Source organism: Lepisma saccharinum, chromosome 12 (genome assembly GCF_977018435.1).
Source record: "Lepisma saccharinum chromosome 12, izLepSacc3.1, whole genome shotgun sequence".
NCBI lineage: Eukaryota > Metazoa > Arthropoda > Insecta > Zygentoma > Lepismatidae > Lepisma > Lepisma saccharinum.
The window spans coordinates 54,278,394-54,297,611 of NC_139240.1; the positions used below are offsets into that span (position 1 = coordinate 54,278,394).

Here is a 19,218-nt window from a genome sequence, read left to right on the forward strand (position 1 = left end):
GTTGTGTCCCTTTTCTTACAATTTTGGCTCATCGAGAAAGTGGATGGATAAATTATGCTTAGATGGAAGTGACGAAGGGGCAGTCAAAAATTAACTCTCATGCCCAGACAGGGACTTCACACCGGGAATATCGACCACATAACGCACTCAGCCATTTAGCCGAGGCACTGTGTGCTTTTCTGTGTCTTATCCTTGTGTGTACTTAATGATTTATTCAAAAACTCCCAACATTTCCAAAAAAAAAGGTTCATCTCCCTACAATTTTCCACAAAGGTTCAATTGATGGTTATTTTGGTACTAAATTTCCTCCTTAGAAACACCTTAGAAATTAATAATTCAGAACAAATCCCTGCGTGTATGACTCCACCTTAATGTTATCTTATTAATCTAGAGATTCTTGTTCTGCTTTTACTCCTGATAATCTTCTCGAGATAAGATTTAATCAAGATAAATCCTTCTTTAAAGTTGTCAAAGTCTGTCCTATGCATGGAATAAGGAGCGTAAATAGCCTAAATGTTAATGTACGCATAATTACAATTACAGCCAGTCTTCGTCATATCCAGATGAGATGTTTCAGCATGAATTTTTGTAGGAAACAGACAACATAATTGCTCTTCTCCTGTCGGTTCATTTCTTGACCACGACTGACAGAAGTTGAAAATTCTAGTCAGAACCTGACATTCGATTTCTTTCTTTCAACGTGACCTCAAATGATTGCTCACAAATTGCTGATAAAGGATGACAATGACTAAATTGCGCCGGGGGGAAGGAGGAGAATCATTGCTCGTGATAATGCTTCAAGGTTGAACAGGATAGCCAAGTAGATGAAATGACAAGATAGAGCAAGTAGTCAGTCAAAAGTGTGTATTCAGTTGGATAAGCAAGGTATGTATTAATGTTAGTCTGAAAAATTGCACAACGCATGATACTTTGAGTAAAATGATTAATCATAATAATAATATAATTAAGTACACCAAAGTATTGGCGTAGAAAGGTCTTCGTGTATAGTATATATGTGTGGGCGAAAAGTCAGAAGTACTTTTCAGTAAGTGCAAATATCTATCAAAGCGACTGTATTTATAGTAAATGGCACCCCGGATATAAAGTTTTAGCATTTATGAGCAACCGCACGTATCACTGTTCTTTTAAATGCTTCTTCAAATAAAAAAAATAAAAAGTAATAGTTCGTGTGCAATAAAAATGTACCGGGCTGTTGTTCTTCGATCTAACCCCTTTTATACATTTACCTGATGTACATAAACAAAATAATAATATAAATAATAAATAAAAAAGGTTACAAAGAAAAGAACAAAGACAATTTTTAAAAAAATCAAGGAGACACCCAAAAAAACTTATGTCCCTATCGGAGAAGCTCAGAAGCGTATGTCTAGATCGAGAAACTTTCTGTTCACAAATATGAACTAAACTAGAAAGATCGTAGGTGTATGTACAGAACAAAACCCTCTCTGTTCACAAACAGGCACTGATCAAGAAAGATCGTACATGTACGTATTTAGAAAACGAAGACTTGGCGTTTCACAAATTTATTGTGATCTAGGAAGTTTGTAGTCGAATGTGTAGACACAAATATGTTCACAAATATAAAGTGGTCCAAAAAGATCGTTAATATAAATATATATTTTTAAGTCCAATTTATGCTCAGGTAGGCTTAAAGAGACTGGACCTACAACTTAAAGTGGGATTCGAGATATTATGTGCCTACACGGGGGATTACAAAGCAACTACGCAATTGGAGAGGATATGTCGAAAGATCGTAGGTGTATATGTATAACAAAGACCTTGCTGTCCACACATATGCCTTGATCTTGGAAAATCTCAGGTGTATGTATACACACCTGTTTACAAATATTCCTTAGGCTTGAAAGATCATTGGTGATTTCACAAATATGCATTCATCTTAGAAAATCTAAAGTGTATGTACACATCAAGAAACTTCGCATTCACAAATATGAACCGATTTTACAAAATCGTATCTGCGCTATAAACTGTGCAAGAAATGTCATAGATTTGTGAAACATACTCACGTATACCTATACGTATATATTAACCGTAGAAAGAAACGGGGAAATGTTAAATCAATGCTACAGCATAACTGTTCCATATAAGAAAAACATAATTTGTAACAATCCTGATGCACTAGAGTATGTCCTTGACACACATTGATATGTATTTATTTGTACTAGTTTCTTCCCTACAGACACTTGTCAAGGAGTGAACATAGCAAGGATAGGAACCAGTAATGGAAGTGCTGCAGTGTTTCGGTGACTGGCTACCAAGCCTGGTAGCATTCGTCGTTGGACTTGTGTTTGTAATCTACTTCTACCTGTCTCACAGAATGAGCTACTGGAAAAGGATAGGCGTTCCATACGTGGAACCGTCGTTGATTTTCGGAAGCCTCAAGAACTCTACCTTTCTACGCACAAATATCGGTCTGGAGATTAACGAGCTTTACAAGAAGTTGTCTGGTCATCGTTTCGGTGGAATTTTCTTCTTCACAAGACCCGTATTGATGCTCCGCGACCCAGAGCTCATCAAGACGATATGCGTGAAGGATTTCTCCCATTTTGTCGACCATGATGACTTCGTCGATGAAGAAGTGGACCCTTTGCAAGCCAAGAACTTGTTTGCACTTAAAGGCAACCGCTGGAGGCACATGCGAGTCAAGTTGACGCCCATCTTCACTTCTGGGAAGATGAAGAGGATGTTCAACTTCGTCTGCGAGTGTGCCGAGGAGCTGAGGAAGCTCATGGAGCAGGAGGTCAAGAAGGGTGAAGCCATCGAAGTTAGAGACCTCATGGCAAGGTACACCACTGACGTCATCGCTTCCTGCGCTTTCGGTTTCCAGGCAAACTCTCTCAAGAACCCAAACGCAGAGTTTCGTGTCATGGGGAGGAAGATGACGGATCCCGCTGGCCTCATGGACGGAATGAGGGCCGTCATTCTCGTATCCTTCCGTTCTTTGGCCAAGATGCTGAAAATCTCTTTTACGAAGAAGGACGTCGAGAATTTTTTCCGAATGACTGTCAAGGATACGATACACTATCGCGAAAACAACAATGTTATTAGAAACGACTTTATTGACCTCCTGATCAAGTTGAAGAATGAGGGAAAAGTGGAGGATGATGAAGACGGGGAAATCCACCAAAATGGTCTTCTGCCTGCTGACGATGGAAAAATTGGTGAGTTATCTTTGTTTATAATGTCATAGGAATTATAAGACAATCTGGATCATAAGATGCAAGCTTACATTTGCGATGAAGGCTTTATTATCAACTACCGCTAAAGGAATACCCATCCCTTAATTTAAATGACACTTCATATGTACTGGTGGAATTGTATAGAAATTTACTCTATCGCTAAAACCTTAATCACTGCTCCCATCTAGATCGCTGCACTCTTTCACACTAGATGTAGTGCAGGTGTATAACGGTGTCAGGCTGGTGCAACGAAATGACGTTCAACCTTGTAGCGGTGTTCAAGTTCAGAAGCAGGGGCGCAAATTACACCCCCGCAACACCCTCAGCGCGGGAGGCCCATGAGTTTCGGGGGCGCAACAAGAATGATAAATTAAGAAAGCCCGATAGTTCGTAAAAGTTTCCCTTTGGGCGTTAAAATATTTTCTCAACCAAACATGTATTTTTATGCCCCTACAACTGCGAACAGAAAATTTTAAATCTCTAGAAAAGTAGAAAGCTAATTATTAGATAAGAAGACAACCTGCATTAGTTGAATAGTTCAAGTCATTGAATGAGATAATTACTTGGCGTTTCAGCACATATACAGGAGACATGTTACACACTTCAATTTTTTGAGAGTTAAAAAAGGGTTGTAAAGACACCCTTGAGAAAGGTTAGAAATGCATGGTTTTAAAAGTACCTTTACTAAAAAAGCACAAAACACCATAGGCGGCGAGGGGGGATATTTGCCTCCCCCCCAAATGTTTTGCTCCGGCACTATGTTAAACCTAATCTAAAAAGGGAAATATAGGATTTGCCCTCCCAGTTTTGGAACCTTGCCCCCCCCCCCCAACCCGCCGGTTTTCGAATCCAATCGCCGCCACTGAAAAACACTAAAAAGTAAGTATTAATATAAACCAGTGTAGAGGCCCATTTTTTTCATTTAAATCAATATAATAGTAATAAGAATATTAACTATTAATTAACCTGTAAAATATGTATTTTCATATCTTTATTAGCAGAAGTTATTTATAAATAATGTATCTGTAATTGCTATAACATTATGGTTGTACTTCTTACTTAATTTCCAGAAATTTCATAAACTTTGATTTGATCTGAATTAATAATTTAGATACTTCCGAAGTGCAATTCTCTCGCTAGATTAAATCGAATTTTTAACAATATTCAAATCATACGATCTGTAGTCTTCAATCACAACACACTCCTTGTTATTTCAGACTTAACCAATGACGATCTTACTGCGCAAGTTCTCATCTTTTTCATTGGAGGTTTCGAGACTTCATCGACGCTGCTAAATTTTGCATTGTATGAAATGGCTCTTCACCCTGACATACAGGAACGTCTTCGGAATGAAGTTGATGCATTTTTGGAGAAATACGAAGGGAATCTTACCTACCAAGCAGTTTTGCACGAAATGGAGTACCTGGACAAGGTTGTTTCAGGTATGGACCAATTTAATGTTCTTTGATTTAACTTATTTATAATCAGTTTCCAACATATATTTGCAAAAAAAAATTATACGAAGAATGAAATTGAAATGGTGCTGGTTAAGGTGCAATATATTAAATTAAGGAGAGAAGACAAATAAAGACGGGTTGAATGGCAGGAGGTGGTTTGGATATGTGAAGAAGATTGGGCCAGAAAGACTATAAGACAATCTGGCCAGTAGTGGGATTGGCTATATTATAAACTCAAGAAAGTATGAACCCCCCTCAAGCAGATTTGCATACACTTAAAACTAGCTCAACATGCCCATATGAGCTTTTTGCTCAAGTGTGGAACCCTGTCTAATCCAAGATTTTTGTAAAAATGCCCTCAAAAATTTCCTGAGAAAGTATGACCCCCCTCAGATTGATGAGGCTACACTTATAAAAGGCACTTCTGTGAGATTGTTGTCCATAAATTTGTTAAAAATATGCCCCTCTTGATATTTTTTTTGGATACACTTAAAACTAGGCCACCCACACCCACATACACACCCACACACACACATATTTACTTCTGGTTTAAGTTCAATTGGATACCAGGTTCAATTTGTTTATCTAATATTAAAATAATGTAATTCTTCTAGAATTGCTCCGTGACTCTCTCATTTCTTACATCATAAACATATGATTTTTCACCTATGAGAATAACACTACATATGGTGTCATCAGGTAATGCCTCATGGAATTCACAGATAATTTTAATGTTTGTCCTGTCATTCACCACAACTTGTTTCCTTTTTGAAGTGTTAATTACAAACATGGGTCTCTGTGCCTTGAATTCATCTGGTGTGTAATACATGTCAGTATTGCCTGTAGTGACTCTTTTTAAGGATGTAAATGCCTCATATAATTTCAGGAAATCATCCTTGGACATGTCTAAATTGTAATTTTCTCTAGGAAATACCTCATTTCTGCCATTTTTAAGATATATGTTCTTGATGTTGCAGTTATCAAATTTACTTGAATTTTTTTCCTGATTGTTGTGTCTTCCAGTCTGAAACAGTACCACTACAAAATCAGGCATGTCGTATTGTATGCTGGAGAATGAATTTGTAGCATCAAACTCATAATATGTACCAGTTGCGGGCTTCTGTACACATTGATATGTATAAAATTGTAGAGAAATTTGTGGATTTTTTATTATATCAGCTTTGTATTTAAGAGCATAACTGGCCTCATATTCAACAACAGGGATTCTTAACTCCATAGTCTGAATAATGCATTTGCCTGCATCTGGTAGGGTATTAGGCAGAGCTTCTCCTGTAGAGTTTAATGCACTGTACCTCATCAAAGCATTGTTATCATTTGCAGCTCTTCTAAATGTGATTCTTAAACCACCCTTCCACATAATATCTTTGTAATCTGAGAAGAATCCTGGCAATAGGCGCATGGGGAACAGCACTGTGTGGTTTTTAGATAATATTTTATCACCAGCCTCAAATCCACCTATTTTGTAGTAAGAAGCCTCGGTTTTGGATAATTTCAATGTGGCCAAAGCTGTGGAGGTAATGCCGGGATAATCCACTCTGTTTATAAGAACACCATGCTTTCTGATCTCAATTTCAGAGAATAGATGGGGCACAAAATTATCAACCAATCTTATATTTGAATTTGCCGGATAATCTGTTCCATCGAGCTTTACAACATCAAATTTGATGTATAGATCTGCTCTGTGGGGGTGTATAAAGCCATCCCCTACATCAAGATCAACCTCAATCTCTGTGTTGGGTTGATTTAAATTTGCAAATGTCCTCCTGTTTGGAGGGAATGATTGTAGCTCATAACTCTCAATATTTTCCATTTTTTTCTTGTATGTATTTTTATTTAAATATTAATCTCTATGATAGCAGTTGTTGTGGCTCCAGCAAAATCAACTAATTCTTCTTTTTCATTAGTGACCATCAATTCAATATAATCTATTCTGTTATGACACACAGGAAAATATAATGTTGGGGATGGATTGTAGATAATAGGCTCCATGAATTCAGAATTAGGTTTGAATGTTGCAATAATGCCGGTTTGTTTGTGAGTGCCTATGCCATTTGATTTGGTGATCATACCCTCAGCCACATTACAGTGAATATTCAGAGTCTCTATGGCTAAGAATTTGGGTATATTCATAGCAGTGTGTTTGATGCCTGGTTCAAGTTTTGTGTTGTTCTCAAATCCTAACAGCTCTCCTATAGTACCCAGATCCACTGTTTCTGTAGCAGATACAATTTCTACTCTGTGAGTGACAGAATTTTGACTTAACACTACACCTCTGGGTAATTGAGCATTTAGAGTGGAGAGATTATATTGCCCTGGAGTGATGACAATTTTTTCATCCCCAACTGCAATTGTATTGTTGTGGTGTGTAATATTAGGGATTAGGTACATGCCATAAAATGCCCTGAGAGCTATTGTTTTGGGATATACTATGTCATCATGCAATTTAAGTTTCAATATTGAATTTTGGCTGGTGAGATGGAATACCCCCATGATGTTTTAAATACCACAAGGCTTTTTGAAAATCTTCAATTGATGGTTTATTTATTTGAGACATATATCTAAGAACAGATAAACACAAATGTCCACAATTAACATCTTTGAAATTTTGAACACGGGCATTATTGTAATAAAGATTAGCTGAATTTAGATATTTTATTAAATTTTCAGGTGGAACACCTCCAAATGAATCAAATACAAATGCCTCATCTTTTAAATATTTAAGATAACAAATCCAGTGAGTGCCCTGATTTTTGTACTCATCCAAATTAACAATGCCACACTCTTTGTTGAGTGGTTGTTCTGGTAAAGAATCAGACATGTACACACCTCTAAAATGTTTGATGCCCAGTGGCTTGATTAAAGCTTCAATATCTTGGTTTGTAAGCCGCTCTTGTTTTTTTTAAACTTATTCATGGCTCTCTTAACACCTTTGCCTTGTTTCTCAATGGCCAGGTTATGGCGCTTCAATTCATCTAATTCTGCCCTATTTTTCTTGGCATCTATTACTGTTTTTGCTATGGCGGCTGATCCCCCGGCCAAGCTCCCCACAGCCCCGAGAGCAGCTAAGATGGCAGGGATGGTAAATATAAATCCCCCCACATGTGATGTTTTTCTTGATTGCTGTAATTTTTTTAATTGGGGGGTACTAAGCAACAATTTCATACCATGCCTCTTTGCAATACAAGAGCTTTTTTCCTTGCGCTGCTTTTTAGTTAAAAGGCTGTCAATAGGCCCAAGAGATTTGAGACCTGCATAAGGTATTTGATACATAACACCCTTGGCCTTCATTGTAGGTTTATTATATATATATTCACAACCCCCACCCCAATTTTTGTTTGGTGCTCATAGCTATGGTGGTTACCAATGCTGCTATTTTTTCACTTAAAGAAGCATCTTTGCTTACAAATCTGCCAAATGCAGCCTCTTCTAATTTCTTGTCTGCAACATGTCTCTTGTCAAGATCAGAATGTGTGTTGTATGCTATGTCATGGTCTCTACAAGCAGCATCTAGGGGATTAACACCAGGATCCCCTCTGTTTAATCTATGATCCAATTTTGTACCGGGACCACAATACTGATAACCTGGAATATGTAGTTCAAATGGCAGCTTCTTTATAATGTCATTAACAAGGCCCCGACCCTCAGAAATATTCCAAAATTTAGGTGGTAGAGTATTAATAATTTTTATGAGATATCCAATCCCCTTAGTGTCATTCACTATAAATTTAGACAATTTGGTGCTTATCATGTCCATAATTCCAACCTTTTCATTGTAAAAATTGTGGTTCGCAGCATTTTCCTCCCCAGCTATCACCAATAACCTATCTACAAGTTTCCTGACATCATCAACCCACACAAATTCTTTGGGCAGGGTGTTGTATTGTTTGATTCCACTGCCAGTCTTGATTTGTGACCATATGGGCTTGATTAAATTGTTGTATTTTGCCCCACTGCTAGACTTGACTCTTTTTTGTGTGGGATCATTGTTCTGGTATAGAGCATCTGATTTTATTAATATTTCTTTGTAATATTCATAATCTTGATCTGTATAGCTGCCAGGCCTTTTCCTAGTCATCAGTTCCCACAATCCAGGTGTGGCCGGGGTACTTAACAAAAGCACCTTTTTCTCCAAGACGAGATTCTGAATATACAATAAGATCATCCCCCATAAATGTTACTCTGAAATTGCCAATTCTATGTATAATGCTGCCATCAAGCTCTGTGTCAGAATATAAGCCAAACACCTCATCTTTATTGTCTTTAGGTGTGGTTAAATATTTTTGAGCAAGAAGACCCAATTCAATAGGATCCTGACTAGCTTCAATTCTTCTAGGAGCAATAGGACTAGGTGTATGAATACTGGAAAGTGGGGTGAATGGATAATCTAATATGTTCCTTGCAGCTACAGGTACAAGCTCTGTGATCAAATTTTGATTTTGCTCTGTAACAGTTTTTATATTTTTACCTAATTCACTAATAGCATCAATTACAGGCTGTTCTGTTTGTTTGTGTTTTTCATAAATTCCTCGGTTCTCTGATTTCCATCCCTTAAATCTTTTTACAAGATAATCTCTTAATTTAAGATCATCAATTATTGGCCTTTTCATGTTTATTTATATATGTTTCAATGTCTAGAAAATTGTTGATTTTATTTCTGTATTTGCCAGTATTGGGTGTTCTTGTCATATCAATTGTCACAAACCCATAACTGTCCTGGTTCCAGCACCTGCTGCAAAACTTGGAAAAATCATTGTAGCTCAAGTCCCCACCTACATATTCATCATGTATGTGTTTGAGGTTGGTATGATCCTGATGAAACACACATATAAAATTGCTGTTGTCTCGGATCAGTTGCTTGGGTATTTTTGAAAAAGTCTGTGCCAGGTAGAAACAATCTATGTTTTTGTGTCGGCCCTGTGTAAAGAAATTTCTAACCTTGTTTTGATTATCCAGTATAATGTCATGAAACACAACAACAGAATTATCGAGACATTCATGAAGTGGCTTAACATCTGGTTCAAAAGTGGCTATATCCAATCCATCATAAAGCTTCATCAGCTGCTGATATTTTAATTGTTCCAAGCTCTTAGAGAAGATATACAAGTGCCTGTTTTTCCAGTCTAACCAGTTGGGTGCCAATAAAAAATTATCAACCATTAGTGTAGTTTTACCACAAGCAGATGGCCCAACAATAAGACACCTAATATTTTCAGGCAGCAATTTTCCATTGTTGTTCAGGTTCTGGCAGCCTTTTTATAACATCCCAGGTGCTCATATTATTATTTTGTTTGCATCGATCCAGCTGTGTTCTGGAAGTCCTAGCCATTTGACAAGTAACTTGTTGCCTTTTCTGCGGATAATTTTTTCTATGAGATATGTGTCAGGCTGTTTAGTTTTGCTGAGCTCTTGTTCATAGAACCGGCCTTTGAGAATTTCTCCTCGGTGATCCTTTATTATATATGTGTTAAGGGTCCTAGGTTTAATTTGAACCACTGTAAATAATTCAGTGCTCCAGTTTCTTGTAAAGCCTCTTTTGAATAAGTGCTTATATTTGCTGATTCTTACTTGATCCCCCACCTTGTATTTGGCCTTTCTTATTGTTGGCTGATATCTAGGATAATAAACAGTGCTGATCAATTTTTGCTCATCAGATGAAGTTACTTCAGAGGGTTTCATGTTGATTGTGGAATGGACCGAGTTGTTATATTTTTGTAGAAGTTCTGGAAGAATATTAATCCATTTATAATTACCTTGAAGTGTAAATTGTTTATACATAAGATTTTTTAAGGTTCTGTTGAATCTCTCTACAATTGAGGCCTTGAGGTCACTGTAACTCGAATAATGTTGTATTGCCTGGCTTTTAATAAATTGTTGAAACACTGAATTATAAAATTCTTTGCCATTACCTGTTTGCAAATAGCGCGGGGATCTTCCACTCTGATTGATGATTGTTCTAAAAGCTTCTGTAACACATTTTCCAGTCTTGGATTTGAGTGGCACAGCCCAGGCAAATTTTGAAAATGTGTCTATTACAGTGAGTAGATACTTGTAGCCCTTGTTGATTTTGTCTAAGTTTTGCAACTGTCCACTTGCCATTTCAATCAAGTCGCTTTGCCATAAATCATCTATGCCCTTTGTGACTACTGGGAGTCTCTTAAAATTATGTCGGGCTTGTCTGTGTAATTCATCAACAATAATTTTTCTAGACATAATATGTAAACAAGAATATTGCAACTATAGGGTGTTCAGCAGCTGATACTGCAGGATTTTCTAAATATAATTTATCCCCTATTTGTATTTTAAATTCCAAAGAGCCATCATCTTCAGTATAAGTTGTTTCCAATGTATTGGGATCTGTAAAATCCTCCAATTCTACACTGGTGATTTTCACTTTGTTATCAGCATTTGTTATTGATAAGGTGGGGTAGTGGTGTGCCTGTGGTTGAAGCCAATATTTGATTTTGATTGGTCTCAATGTGCCCCCAACAAAAAATTGGTAATAAAATTGTGCAGGGGACAGCATATATATTTTGCCACCTGGTGTAAATGGAGAATCATATTCTTTGTTGGGGATGCTGTACAATTCAAGAATTACTGTATGTTTAGGATTTTCAATTATGCCTGTTATTTCCTTTTCTGCTGTGAGCAATCTACTTGTTACAGATTCAAGGTGCTCATTGATGGTCCTAACAACATCATCATGGCCTGGCTTTATTTTTATGTCCACAAGTTTTTTGTATTGTTGCACAATTTCTTGTAGCTGGGTGGCAAAAACAGACAAAGCATTTGCTTGATTGGATTCCATGGTTCCTAGCTGTTGCTTGATATTAGCAACAATTTGTTGCAAATTTTGAACAATTGCCAATTTTGAATTTTGAGCAGTAAGATCATGGACCTGTCTTCTGATATCCTCAAACAGGGCATGCAATTCATTAATATGTTGATTAGTTGGAAGAGTGGCCACTGCCTGAGTGAGATGTTTGATCTCTGCCTGGATATTCTTGATATCTTCTGATTTCAATATGCGATTCACTGCCCTCTTAATATTTTTAAGTTCCTGTGATGTAGGCAGATTTGATACTGTATTTTGTAAAAATTCAAGTGCCAATTTCACATTGTTTAATTCAGAAGCATCAGCCACATTTTGCATAGCATTTTGGAGCAGGGCTATATCTGCCTGAGAGGGTGTGGATTGTTGTAAAATTTCAAGTTTTGTTTGGATATCATCTATCAAGTGATGAAAATGAGATAGTTCAGATTCAGTGTTGAGGTTTTCAAGCTTTGTGATTTGTTGCTGGACACTAACAAGGGTATCTACAATACCGGGCAGGCGGGATTCTAGTACATTTGCCAAATCACTTTGCACTGCTGCTATTGTACCTTCAAGATGGGTTATGGAACTTTGAATTTTTCCAAAATCTTCATATGTTTCAAGTTGCAGCTTAATATTTGCTACACTCCGAGTTATTGCATTCAAAGCATCAGAAGATGGCAAATTGTTCATAAAATTTTCAAGTGTCTCAATTTTTTCTTTAACCTCGGCTATGGCATTGTTCAGAGGATCCAGATTAGGTATTTGGAGTGACTGAATCTGTTCCTTTAGAGTGGAAATCACTAGATCAAAATCTTCTTGTGATTTTATGCTTTTGACAATTGTTTGGAGCTGTGCCTGGACATTATTTATCTGCTCTTCCAATTGTTGTTTTAATTGCTCAGAGTTGTTAGCCTGGGTCTTAAATTTGGCTTGAAGAGCTGCTACAGCTTCTTCCAAACTTTGAAAATTATCCAATGTGGCCAGGTCAGTATATTTCTGAAGCAGCAATTTGAGTTCAGAATCAATTTTAAGAAGAGGGTCCATGCATTGTGATTGCAAATTTGTAATTTCTAATTGAAGACTGGCATTGAGTGTGGTTTGTAAAGCTTGTAAATCACTTCTTAATTTCTTGACTCTGACATCAAGCATCAAAATCTCATCACTGTGATCTTCATGTCTTGTATGGCCAAAAATATCATTAGGCATTTTGTTTCGGGGTTATTTATTATTGAATATCTGATTCTTAATTCTATAAAAAAGGGTATAAGCTTGTCATAAGATCCAGGGACCTCAATATATAAGCAGTCACCAGCAGAAACAGTATAAACAGTGCCGGAAATCATGTTTGAGTGCTTAATTCTGTAAATATTTCTCCCTACTGAAATTTTGACATCACCCTCAGGAGTTGTAATAAATTGCAATTGCCCACCTACAGGTAATTGGTAATGATTTAAATTATTGTTAAATATGTACAATTTTTTACCTGTTTTATCATCAATATCTGTAAGTATGCTGTTCAGATGAATAATTAACAAGCCACTTAGTTTAGACAGCATAGACTGTATATCAGAAGAGTATTGTGGTGCCGGCAGATCCATAATAGCTTGTTTTTTAAACCCAAATAAGTTCATAGGCATGTTTATTTATTTCAAATCATGCTCTGTAATTGGGCATTGATCCCCATTTTTCAAATCACAATGACCCCATGGTAAAGTATGTATGCCACATGATAAAATGAATCTCTTATCATCATGTGGGTCCAGAGCCACTTTTCTTACAATATTGCTAGTCAATAAGTGATCCACACTCTGAATTCTGGATTCTGATGTTCTGATTAAACTCTGGGATTTGAGGCAATTTTTATAATCTTCAAATTCAAGCTCTTTTTCAACAGTTACTCTGCCAATGCCCTTGGCCTTTTTGGCAACAGCACCCCTACATGTCTCAAAACTGTACATCTTGGCACTTAACCCAGCAAATGCCACAACAACATCACCAAGTGTCTCATCTTTTAACTTGCCAGGCACCTTTTTGTTGTGGGGTTGAATTATTGTATGTTCACTGGTATCAAAATATTCAAGCAATTCAGGCTGTGACATATCTTTATAAACATCTTCTGTTTTAATATCAAGAACAAAACTATCCGTGTCCATGTACATCAATTTTACACAATCACCATAAAAAGGTTTCAACACATCATAATACAATGTTAACATATGTGATTTGGCCAATTCCAATATCACAGCCCCTACATAAATAGGTTTATCAAACTTAATTTTTGTTTTTTTCATGTTTAAAAGTGCCATATTTTCATCATAAATTCTTCTATAATTGAAATTAGGCTTTGCAACCAATTTTTTGCTCAGGCTGGGGTCAGTAATTATTTTAACATCGGTATGTTTTCTGACATTTTCAATTGTTTTGCCATATACAGAATTGACCATCAATTTAAACAAAGATTTATCAAATTGGCTCTTTGCAGATGTTCGAAGCTCTGTATTTGTATTAATGTATGGTTTCAACCATTTTGAGTGCCTGAACCTCAAAACTTTGCCAATTTTGGTCACTTGAACACCATGATTCATCAGGAACTGGAGGTTTTTGTAATATATGACATAACCCTGTTTTGGCTCCAGTGTCATCATCAATTTCTTCTGTTTAGAGCCAGGTGAGCACTTAACCTCAGGAATTGGGGGCAGATCAGAAAATTTGTTGTGTAAATCATCAGGAATTGTCAGATCAACCTCTAAGAAGAGGCCATAATTACTGTCATCAAAGTCCTGAAGATCTTCAATATTAAAATCTTCAACCCATTCAAGCCCTGAATATGGCAGTTTTTGCATCATGGCATAACCATAGAGGCTGTTTGCATCCACATACAGTATATAATTTGATGGCCGTGCTGGATCATAATCAGGCATATATTTGTTATTTGCTCTGGCATATCTCTGAGAGCATTGCACCATCCCCCCTCTTATACATTGCTCCATAAACAGATACATATCTTGATCTTGGATCAGATCCAATTGCTTTTTGGTGTTTAAAAACATTGCAGCCCATGCTAGGCCCGGGGCACTGTAAAAATACACTGGATCCAGTCTATAATTTTGCATGGAAGATTTTCTGAATGCCTGCAATATATCAGCTAAGAGGGTCACATCAAGTTTTAAATATGCCATGTGATAATCACCAAATGTCTGGCATTTTAAATTGTTCCACATCAATTGGGCATGGTGATAATCATCATCAGTGATTCCAGATCCTCTGATTTTGCTGTAAAACTCTTCTTGTGGTGGTAGAGAACACTCATCAAATTTAGAAAAATCTGTAACATAATCATATGGATATACACCCTTCCGCCTAATTAATTTCAGGTCCTGATTTGGAAACAAGGCACATGTAATTTTGAATTGATCATCAGATAATTGAGTGGCCAGTGTAGCCAGGCTAGCAGATAAAATTCTGTAAGAATCAAGAAATCTTATGTGAATAGGAACACCATTAACTTTAATTATTTTGCTAATAGCAATATATTTCTCATCATTTTCAGCTAAAATATTTAAATTCTGCTTGTCAAACCCCTCATATCTGATCAGATGATGAAAATCATAATTGGATGCTCCATGGCAAAATATAGGGACAAATTTTGGTCTCTGGATCTTAATATTACAGCTATTACACAGGGCCATTAAGAATTTACCATCTGTATGAGAATGGTGTTTCACCTTGATATTTGTATCTGAAAATTCACAATCACATACCGGGCATTTTTCTGCATTGTTGAAATCTTCAATCTGTTTCTCTGTTAAAGGCAACATGGGTTTTGATTTTAATAAGATGTTAGATGCTATGTCATGGCACTCATTTTCTATTCTATGTGCAAATTTTTTGATGGCATCTGGTCCCATGTGTGAATATTCTTTACTAACACCACCATCCTGTACAACAACATAATAAAAACTGGAAGGTTCATGTAGCTGGTATGGTGTAATTGAAGATTCTTCAGGATCTGGATTGCAGAATGCAAGAGGTTTGAGATTTGATTCAAAATCACAGACAATATATGCTGGGTGTTCCAACAAGGCTTCAAACTTTTTAAATTCTGCATTTTCTCTTGGATTGGGCATCACCATATGAACAGGTTTATGATTTTTACAGTATTTTAAATGTTCAATTAACTTGTTTTTAGCAATTTCTGCATTCACTTCAAGAACCCCATTCACCATTTTTCTACCATCAAATACACTTAAACATCTTCTACACAACTTGAATATTGTATTGGATTTGTCTAGTTGTGTTCTCACTAAAGCTTCAAGATTATGTATCAGAGTGTAATGATATGTGCCATCCCCTTCAATTAAGAGCAGATCAATCGGAACAGCAGAATCATCATCAAATATACTGATTCTGAGAGGTTCTATCAAACAATTGCCACGGCCAGTAGAACAAATAAAAACATTAATAGATAATTGTTTGCCATTAATATCCCTGGCTTTTTTTTCAAATTTATCAATATTCTGAACAGACATTGGATATTCCAAACCCTCCATTGCCTCATCAAAAATATGTTCATGTTGTTTGTAATAATTTATTCTCTGAGGATTCCTTGAAACTGGAAACAAAGCAGCTAAAATACACCACAAAAAGCATTTCTGGTCGGTATTTTCAATATTAACCACGGCTCTTTTGTTTTTAATATTAGCCGGTAATGGCAGATATGTAGATCCTTGTAATGGGCTGAATTCAGAAATATTAACATATAACTTGTGTGGAGATCCGCATAGGCTCCATCCAGACTCTTTTGCTGCAAATTCAGAGTGTTTAATATTCAATTGATCCATCAAACTGCTTATTATTTTGTCTGAATTTGCATTTGAATATACCGGTACAGTTTCTGTTATGTGGGGCTGTGTAAATTTTGTGCCATTTGGTTTCTTATATTGTGTAAACAATTTGAGGGACAGCTTATAAGAGCCATTTTGTGCATTAAGAATTGCCTGCACATCAGAATTTATACTGTTCAAAAAATTCTCAATACCACATCTTGGCTCTGATACAAACCGATAATCTCTTAATTGGCCATTAAAACTGCTATGGATGGGTTCATAGCGTGGCTGTTTTGATGGTCCAGCATTAACAGGTGCTTCATGCTTCCTTTTCAGACCAGATGTAGATGGTTGTGAGGGCAATGTTGATGACTGTGCAGAGCAAGTATTTTTATGTGTATATGTGAAGTATTGCATGTTATATTTTCTATGGCATTTAGGGCATATTTTTGTGGGAGTTCTGTATTTGTCTGGGTCACAAATCTTTTGGTGCTTAGCCCAATTGGGGCTAGATATATTCTTATTGCATTGATTACAATATTTTTGACTTGGCATTTTTGTTGTTGTTTATTATATACAATTTCTTGGAATTCAAATCAAAATTCTATGCTTAATAAAAAATATCAGTTGGGTTCAGCACTGTGCTTTGTGTGTGTGTGTGTGTATATATGTGTGTGTGTGTGTGTTAATATTTTTTGGCTTTGGTATTTATATAAAATTTCTTGGGGTTCAAATCAAAATTCTATGCTTAATAAAAAATATCAGTTGGGTTCAGTGCAGACAAAAAAACTGCATAGCTCTATGTCAATTAGTTCTTGAGATTTTGTATTTAGGAACCACTTTGACCCCCCTGCCAAAAATTGGCTTTTATTGTATCAGTGTATATTGTTTCTATGACCTTACTTGGGTTATTCCGCCAAATTATATGCTTCAAATCTCCTATACTTTGGTGGAGCCTGTTCAGGTTCTGCCCCCACTTGTGGGTTCCACTGCCGATCCAGCAATGGTGAAGAATCTGCACTGTGCCCTGGCTTATATAGATTTACAGAGCCAATAGAAACACTGCTTATTTAAACCAATCAGAATATAACACATAATCACATTATGTCATAAGCAACCAATCAGAAAACAACACGTATCTAATAATTTATTGGATAATAATTTGTTTCACAGCATGATGCAATATAAATAAACCAGAAATAGGCCACAACTTGGCCACAAGTGGACCGGAAATGGACCGGAAGTGGACCGGAAGTGGGCAGAAATGGGTAGAAATGGCCAAAAATAGACCGGAAATGGACCGGAAGTGGGCAGAAATGGGTAGAAATGGCCAAAAATGGACCGGAAATAGACCGGAAGTGGGCAGAAATGGGTAGAAATGGCCAAAAATAGACCGGAAATAAATATGGGTGTGTGTGGGTGGGTGTGGGTGGCCTAGTTTTAAGTGTATCCAAAAAAAATATCAAGAGGGGCATATTTTTAACAAATTTATGGACAACAATCTCACAGAAGTGCCTTTTATAAGTGTAGCCTCATCAATCTGAGGGGGGTCATACTTTCTCAGGAAATTTTTGAGGGCATTTTTACAAAAATCTTGGATTAGACAGGGTTCCACACTTGAGCAAAAAGCTCATATGGGCATGTTGAGCTAGTTTTAAGTGTAGCCAAATCTGCTTGAGGGGGGTTCATACTTTCTTGAGTTTATAATATAGCCAATCCCACTACTCTGGCCTGTAGGAAGGTGTATAGGCTAGACTGACTGAAACCAGGCACCTATCTAGAAATTGTATTTCGGGGGGGTCCGAACTAAGTGTCTCAGATATACTAATAATATATAAAATTAATGATATCAATTTTCAAATTATAATAATTATATTATAATTATGGTCTATTAAATTAAAATATTAATTAAGTTATGAAAATTAATTAATATTTATTGTTATAATTACATGAATAGATAAAAAAGACTGCATAGGAATAGTATTTGATTGATTGAATTGCTTATTTTACATAGCTTTTTATGCTACTTTTGGCTAATTTGCGAAGATGGGGATGAGCGATGATATGATGAAATTGATGAATGAACACTCACAAACATCCATGCCCATAGCAGGATTCGAAACCGGGACCCCTGGCGTCGTCATAGGAATAGTGAGAATAATAAGAATATAAGAGAACAACAAAAACAACACTGCTAGATCCAGTTGATGAAAAGTAAAGTTCTTGATTTATATTTTATTGTATATTATTATCAGTAGGTTGCAGAAATCTGCTTCGATATTGTCCTTCAAGGCCATATTAGCATAATATAATGCTTTGTTTCCAATAAGTTCGACGGGAATGCAAAAGAAGCATATTTTCATTATTTAATTTTGTACTTGGTAAGTCTTTCGGGGGGGGGCAGACCCCATGAACCCCCTCCATAAATACGTTATTGTCTGAAACCTAGGCTACCATGCACAGAGGGCGCCATTCAAAGCTTTTTCATCACAACAAAGTCAGAATATTATTTATTTTATTTACGACTTTGTTTACATGGCGAAGTTAAGGCATTAATGCCTTCTCTTCCACTTAACCATTAATTACAGGGATCATTTTTTTCTTTGCAGTAAATTGTATACAATTAAAAAATTAAAAAAGATAAATGAAAAATAAAATAATAAAAGAAAAGTAAAGTAGTGAAAGTAAAATGAAACTAAAAATGAAAGCAATACAGTTTGAATACGAGCAGTCAAGCCCTGGATTAACCATTAATTACGTACATTGCTCATTATTTTTACTAACACAATGAAAAAAAGTAGCTTAGAAGAAATTAAAAATAAAAGCAATACAGTTTCTACATGCACACACACACACACAAACACACATTCACACACAAGTAC

The 19,218-nt window shown here is 36.3% G+C and overlaps 1 protein-coding gene across 2 annotated transcripts in view; it reads left to right on the plus strand.

Moving 5' to 3' along the window:
- The first annotated feature begins 820 nt into the window (after nucleotides 1–820).
- LOC145996098 (cytochrome P450 9e2-like) overlaps nucleotides 821–19,218 on the plus strand; it is a 29,730-nt gene continuing 11,332 nt past the window's right edge. Inside the window, exons 1-3 of one of the 2 annotated variants that reach the window (XM_083132357.1) lie at nucleotides 821–885; nucleotides 2,205–3,200; nucleotides 4,436–4,660. In XM_083132357.1, coding sequence (XP_082988483.1) covers nucleotides 2,261–3,200; nucleotides 4,436–4,660 — 1,165 coding nt within the window. In that variant the 5' untranslated portion in view covers nucleotides 821–885; nucleotides 2,205–2,260. The remainder of the gene's footprint in view (nucleotides 886–2,204; nucleotides 3,201–4,435; nucleotides 4,661–19,218) is intronic. The other variant, XM_083132356.1, reaches the window with a different exon arrangement.